Source organism: Melitaea cinxia, chromosome 4 (assembly GCF_905220565.1).
Source record: "Melitaea cinxia chromosome 4, ilMelCinx1.1, whole genome shotgun sequence".
Taxonomy (NCBI): domain Eukaryota; kingdom Metazoa; phylum Arthropoda; class Insecta; order Lepidoptera; family Nymphalidae; genus Melitaea; species Melitaea cinxia.
The window spans coordinates 14,978,108-14,986,164 of NC_059397.1; the positions used below are offsets into that span (position 1 = coordinate 14,978,108).

At 30.4% G+C, this 8,057-nt stretch overlaps 1 protein-coding gene across 1 annotated transcript; it reads left to right on the forward strand.

Annotated features, from left to right (window-relative positions):
- Positions 1-251: 251 nt before the first annotated feature.
- On the forward strand, positions 252-4,612 carry LOC123669944 (protein MAK16 homolog). The gene is made up of 8 exons (XM_045603455.1): positions 252-363; positions 436-482; positions 566-709; positions 1,331-1,513; positions 1,854-1,983; positions 2,446-2,646; positions 3,194-3,265; positions 4,502-4,612. The coding sequence occupies exons 1-8, from the start codon at positions 349-351 to the stop codon at positions 4,601-4,603; spliced, it is 894 nt and encodes a 297-aa protein (XP_045459411.1). The 5' UTR covers positions 252-348; the 3' UTR covers positions 4,604-4,612.
- Positions 4,613-8,057: the final 3,445 nt, after the last annotated feature.

Here is an 8,057-nt window from a genome sequence, read left to right on the forward strand (position 1 = left end):
GCAAAGTAAATATATTTACTTATATGATATAAATACTAAAAAGGAAGTTTAAAAAAAAGAAACAAATAAAATTATTTTCTATTTTAAAACCCTTTGAAAGATAAATAGTAAAAAAAATATATCTGACTGTTTTTAAATAATATCAATTTTAGGTTTTGGGGATTTAGCTTTTAATTTAGGGACTTTTATTAAGAGATTTAGAAAAAAAAAATTTCAAGAGTTGGCAGCACTGTCCAGTGATTAATGTCATTGTCAATTTTGTCACATACTGCCCATGTGTGTTGTGTAGTCTCTTTAAAAGTTTATGTTTTTGAATGCATATAAAGTGATATTAATTTAAAAGTTAAAATGCAGCACGATGATGTAAGTATTATAAATTTCAAGGATAGAAAAAAAGTTAATAGTTGTACATATTAATGTATTTCATTTTTTTAGGTTGTGTGGTCTATAATAAACAAGACCCATTGCTCACATAAAGTAATGTAAGTATAGTTTTACTATAAAAGATTATTGTGTACACAATTATTGTTATGTAAAAAAAAAATACATGTACTTTTAATTATAGGACTAAAACCCAACAATTTTGCCGGAATGAATATAACCTAACAGGTTTGTGTAGTCGTTCGTCTTGTCCACTCGCAAACAGTAAATATGCTACCATCAGAGAAGAGAATGGTATTATATATTTGTACATGAGAACTGCTGAGAGGTAAGGACTAGTCACACATTTACTTGTCAATATATATATATTATGCATGTTCGGGAATAACTCCGTCGTTTATGAACCGATTTTGATAATTCTTTTTTGTTGGAAAGAAGATATCCCTAGTTTGGTACCATGATAAGGAAACCAGGATCTGATGATGGGATCCCAGAGAAATAGAGGGAAACTCGAAAATCCACATAACTTTTTACATTATTTTTTTTTCAATGATTTTTAATTTTATTGAAAGCCGATGTTAGTCATGTGGTCACATTTAAATTTCATCGAGATCTGATTACAACTTTTGGAGTAGTCTTTGATAATGCATTTGACTATTTTTTCATCTACCTATGGTGTATTATAGGTCAATGTAATTGAAGTCGGTTTTTTTTCGTTTGCCAGCAAACGCAATTATTTATATTTATAAATGTTTGTAATTGATAACTTAAAAGCTAGTGTACCCGTTTTAAAAATTATTCAATCAGTAGAGTGCTATGTTATCATTGACCAACATAGGTTATATTTTAATGGGACAAAATGGAACAGTCAAAATTGTGAAGCTTAAAAAGTGTACAGCAGAAAAAGATTAAGAGATATCAGGGATTGATTTTTTTGTATATTTTTCAGGATAATGTTTCCATCACAACAATGGGAGAAAGTAAAGCTTTCAAGAAATTTTGAAAAAGCTATTTATCAGATAAATGAAAATTTGCTTTACTGGCCTGCATTTATAAAAGCAAAATGCAAGCAGAGATTTGTAAAAATAACTCAATATTTAATAAGAATGAGGAAACTTAAATTGAGGAGAGTGTAAGTAAAATTTAACTCATTGATGCTACTTAAGTTTAACTATGAAAAAAATAAATAAAGTGTAAAATATTTGTGTTTATACAAATATTATAAAAGAGTTTGATTGCCTATATAGAAATTATTTTTAAAATGTGTATAATGAAATTTTGAAGTTATTATTGGTTAACAGTCCCTTTTATCTCATGTAAAACTCCTGTGATTGAGTGCTGCAAAGATGCAAAGATCCACCACAGTTAATTTTTTTTCTTTATATGTGATAAAGTAACCAGTATCTGCCTTTCTATATCACACAAACTTACATTTATAATGTTCTTATATATTATTAATCATTATCTTTTAGAAAAGAGTTGGTTCCGATTCAGCGTAAAATAGAAAGACGTGAACGACGAAGGGAAGAGAAAGCACTTGTGGCTGCTAGAATAGACAATGCTATAGAGAAACAATTGTTAGATAGATTAAAGAAAGGAACTGTGAGTATTTTCATACTTTTTTACATAAAATGTAGCATTTTGTGCAATAAATGAGTAGTCTGCAATCAGATGTAGGTGTTCTGCATAGATCTTTGACACTTGCAATCTTGGGTTACCAGACACTGTTCTCTCTTACCTATATTGCATTGAAACAAAATAAACGAGCCACAACTACATAGTGTGCAGAGACAGCCAAATGGTTAAATCACGTCAACTCCGCAACGGATAGTTTTCTAATAATCTCTGAACAGATATTTGAGTAGAAAATTTTATGGTTATTTTTAAAGTATGTTTTTTTTATTGTTGTCATATTGAGTATACAGTTTATTTAAATGGTATAAGAGTTAATATGATCTAATAATGTTTAATCGTAATTATTTTATTTATATTAATATTGGCTTTATTGCCAATCATTTTGTTGTCAAACACTAGAAAAAATTAAATATTAATTTAAATTTACAGTACAATGATATCTACAACTTCCCACAAATGGCTTTCGACGCAGCTCTTAAAGCTGAGGAAGTTTCCGGTGAAAGTGAGAGTGAGAAATCTGATGATGAAGAAGAAGAAAGGGAGATGGAACCAGAATTAGAAAAAGAGTTAGAGACTAACATTGAAGAAGTAGATGAATTTGTTGAAGCTGATAGCGATATGAGTGATGTGGTATGTTCTTACATATGCCTTTTTTGGACACAAGTCACAGAAAAAATTATTCATCATTTTCTTTATTATATAGATTTATTTATTATATTTTAATATATACTAATATAATACATAAATAACAACAGTTGGTATGTTTGTTTCCTCTTCTATGTTTGTATCTTGAAATCTTTTGCCACATTGCCATATATTTATATTATAATCAAATATTTTTTTAATCAAAGAAGTAGTCTAAAATAAAACACACTAACACCCATAGTATCTGAGTAAGTACGGCAATAAGTTTGCCTAGAGTTAGCCACTAGGGCACTTGAGATTGGAGAGAAATATTCAATACTTCTATCTAATTATTATTTTTGAGGAATTATTGAGGATTTCATACAAGTTCTATGAAAAAATTCTTCTTTAAATATCCTTTTATGTATAAATATCCAAATAACAAAAAAAGTGTGAGTTTTATCTTTAATAATAAAACAATACCAAATTTCAGTTATTTTTTAAACTCTTTTATTAATATTGCAACATTTCATTATTTGTAATTTTAATACAGGAAAGTGATTCTGGTAGAAAAGAAAATGCAGATGTTGGAAGTGACTTTGAATCGGAGACATCAGATATTGAGGTAAACAGACTTTCTTTAAAACAATTTACTCTTTTACAAACAACAATAAAATAATATTTGATTACTATAAATTAACTTTAGTTAAATTTAGGTACAAAAATAACTTCAAGGATATAATTATGTGATGGTTTTACAAATAATATTAGGGATAATACTGTGTTAATAAAGTTACAATATTGTGTCACAAGTATTTTTGGTTAAATAATCGAAATGTATAAGAAAGAAAAATCTCAATATTAGTATTGGTAAAAATCTTATCATACAATTGTATATCTTTTATAATTGTATACAAAAAAAGTAATTTCTACATACAATAAAACTGCAAATAAGATATATTTCATTATGTTTTTAAGGCAATTATTTTTGAGATTATTGCATTTTTGATGGATTGTTTAATGATATAGAAATCTCCAAAATTGCTGTGGTGTTTTAAAAAGCTAAAGAGTTTGTATGTTTGTCTGAATGCACTAACCTCAAGAACTAATTTTAGGTTAGAATTAAAAATTTATTTTGTGATGATGGTCTATTCACCTAGGAAGGCTATGTAATATTTTAATATTATACGCCTCCAAGAAGGCTGTGCTATATTTATACAAAATCAATTGTATAGAATCGCTTACTCTATAAATGCTACAAATTACACACTCTTATACAGAATACATGTCGTTTGGTGTCGGCCGAGTAGAATAGCACCACTCCCTTTCTTCCCGTGGGGGTCGTAAAAGGCGATCGTGAGATAAACCTGGCTTAAAATCATCAGGGTCCTGGAGAAGGAAAACTTCATTTGAAACCCGTAATGGGGTAACCCGCCTGCCCAGCGTGGTGACTATGGGCAAAACACATGAGTTCACGCCATTTTTGCGGCCTATGTCCACTAGTGGACTGCGAAAGGCTGCTGTGATGAGACGGACTAAGGCCAATTATGATGATGATGATACAGAATACACATCAAACTATAAATGAAATATTAGTTGATGTTTTTGAATACTATTATAGTCAAAATAATCGACTAAATACCTAAATACTTATTATGTTGAATGTCACCTGTTTGGATGGATGTATGATAGCAAAATAACGCGAGAACCACTTGACGATATAAGTCTTGTCAATATGAAGGCTGAAAAATTCTTAATTTTTTTACTATAAACTAAAATATATTTTTTTTTCCAATTAAAATCTGTCATTGCTGCCATTATTTTTGCTGCCATTATTTATATATTGTATCATTTTTTACAGGATATGTCTGTTAACGTACCAGCGAGGAAGAAACCTCGCGTGGAAATTGAATATGAAACGGAGCCAGCAGTCAGTATTTCCAAAAAGAAAATAAAACATTGATAAATGTAATGTTTTGTTTCATTGAAAAATAATTGTGTTTGCTCGCAAGCGAAAAAAACCGACTTCAATTACATCGACACGTAATAATTACCTATAATAATATTAGTTAATTTTATTAATAATTATCTTATTTAATGTATTTTAGATATATAGACAATGAAATGCGTACGAAACTATTAAAATTTAGTTCTATAATAAATCAGTGACAATAGTAGGTATGTATAAAGAAACAGCTATGTGCTAGACGCACGTGAAAACAATATTTTTAGTGAAAGCTTCGCGCGTTATTAATGTAAATAACCTTTAACAGTTAAATCTAATTCTAGAGTAATTGTGTTTGCGAGCAAACGAAAAAAACCGAGTTCAATTACATCGACAAGTACAACGGAAGTAGACGAAACAAAACAAACGCATTAGTCGTCACTACGATTTTCGAGGGTGTTCCTTGATTTCTCTGGGATTCCATCATCAGATTCTAGTTTCCTTATCATGGTACCACACTAGGTATATCTCTTTTCCAACAAAAAAAGAATTATGAAAATCGGTTCATAAACGACGAAGTTATCCCCGAACATACATAAAAAAAATATAGGTTATTTCTTCTAAAGATTTATTATAAACTAGCTGTGCACGCGACTTCGTTCGCGAGGAATTTAACAAAATAATTATTGTTCAGTTGGCAGAGTTATAAAAAAAAAAAAAAAAAAAACTAAAATAAAAGTAGCCTAAGTTACTCCTTATTATATCAGCTATCTGCCAGTGAAAGTCCCGTCAAAATCGGTCAAATCGTTTCAGAGATTAGTCTGAACAAACAGACAGACAGACAGGCAGACAAAAATTAAAAATAATAATAATTTGGTATATGTATATTGTACCGTGTATTTAATATTAAAAACAGACACTCCGATTTTATTTATTTGTATAGATTTTTTTCCAATTGACATTGTTTGAATAAGATAATTCTTATATTACTTTTATTCTGTATGTACGTACTTGTGATTTCTTCTACATACTATATATTTTATAAAACGTATCAGACTCTCCAGCCCATAGTAGGCTGAGAAGAAAATACGAGAAGAAACGCCAATATTTGTAGTTACACAAAATTATTGTAATTGTGTATCAGTCAGAGTTGCCTGATCACTGTGCCAACGCCTTGTTAAATTTAAAGTTAACATATCGCTTGTAATACCATATAAAAATCTCATTATTCTTATAAAAACACCGACAAATACAGGCCAAGGCCTCATACCGATTAATGAGACACCTTATACATTATTTCTATCACTTGTACAAAAAAAAAATTGAATATAGTTTGCTATTTATAGAGGATAAAGGAACTTTGTTAAAAAGTATAAAAGAAGTTCCTTTATTAATATTAAAAACAATAACGATACAGTTTTATTTTGTATAAAAATCTGTTTAGAGTCATTGGACTATTTTTCCCCATTCTGTAGTTTCGGGTTAAGCCAGTTAACCCATTTACAGCTTCACACCCACTTGCGGAACTCATCCGGTACGTTAATTAGACCCTTGAAGGTAAAATAATTTAGAATACGAGAACAAAGCAGACGAAGCTACGAGACAATTAGACAAACCTGCTAATGTAAGTTTTTAAGTTTTTACGGTCACTGTCAACACACACCTACTTAAGGGACTTTCTACGATTGAGCCGTCTGCGACCACGGCATCTGCAATGTCGCCGAAATTTTTGGGGTTTCAAAATGACAATTGCGGTAAGTCCAGTATGATATAGTAACATTACTAAATTCAATTTGTTAATACCTATATATATATATATATATATATATATATATATATATATTGTTAAACATGTGTTTTAAAACGGTTCGAGTTCAAATGTATTTTTATTGTTACCACAAGACGCATTTAAATCCAGCATTTGTTTGTTACACGGGAACATAAAGCATTCTGAATCGGTGTGTGGTCCTCCAGGGAGACATTAGTGAACGAAACGTATACGTGAACGTAATGTATAATTATATTTGTTTTTGCTACAGCAGCGAAGCTAAAAAGAATAGTAGGTAAGTACCTATAATATGCGACCTGATGGTAAGCGATTACCGTAGCTTATAGACGACTGCAACACCAGAAGCATCGCAAGCGCGTTGCCGATCAATCCCCCCCCCCCTCGAGGAGCTCTGGTCACCTTACTCACCAGCAGGAACACAATACTGTTTGAAAACAGTATTATTTAGCTGTGGTCTTCTGTAAGGTCGACGTAATATCCCTGTTATGTGTTTATTAAATTAAACATCCTCAGTGTCTTCAAGAGATTTATTAGTTTTAATTAAACTTACATTAGGTACAAGCTTAATCCTACAGTCAGTGCTCACTCTGTAGTTCTACCGAAGTCTCTAGATTAATGTCATACCATAAACTATAAACTGTAGACAATATTTAACCATCGACTAACACGTATATAACAATCCCAGTCGGGCTGCTCCATATTTTGAGCAGGAAATTCCTGCTGTGCCCTACCTCAGTTAAATTTGCCGTAACATAATCTATTATATAAAATAAAAGTCATCATTTATTTTTATAGAAATTTTTTTATACCACAAAAAATCCGCGCCATACCTGCGAACACCATTTTTTAACCGATTTCAAAAAAAGGAGGAGGTTACTCAATTCGATCGTATATATATATTAATGTATGTTCGGGCATAACTCCGTCGTTTATGAACCGATTTTGATAATTCTTTTTTTGTCGGAAAGGAGATATCCCTAGTTTGGTACCATGATAAGGAAACCAGGACCTGATGATGGAATCCCAGAGGAATCTAGGAAAACTCTCGAAAATCCGCATTGATTTTTACAGGGAGTACGGATTTTAATGATTTAATCTTTGATAATGCGTATTTACTTGACTTTTTTTTCGTCTACACCTACGCTGTATTACTTGTTGATATAATTGAAGTCGGTTTTTCTTGCCTGCAAACAATTATTATATAATAAATTTCGAACGATAAAAAAAACTCCTTCGTTATCTTTGAGCTGTACAAAGAGTTTCGAGTCCATTATTTATTACACATAACTTACTTTTATTTAAAACTGAGGTAAACAACAACAATAACAACATTAATTTGCCTTTCCTTATTTCGTCTAACTTAGGAATAGACGATCCTATGTGTAGGTATGTTAAAAATATTTTTTATTACTTTAACAATATTTCTTCGTCAATTTCTGTGTAAAAATTTTTGTTTCTTGACAGTTATTAAAAACAAATAACTAAATCAGGCCGAGCACGATAAATACCGAATATTAACCTCATTCATTTCTATCCTACTTTAAATATATCACTTTCATAAATCACAGATACAAAGTTTCTATGAATGCAGCTGTAAGTTTCAACTTTATTATTTAACAGTTTCCAAATAAAATTATCTACTTAAAAGTGGAAACTTTAAAGCGTCGACAAGAAGAAAACATG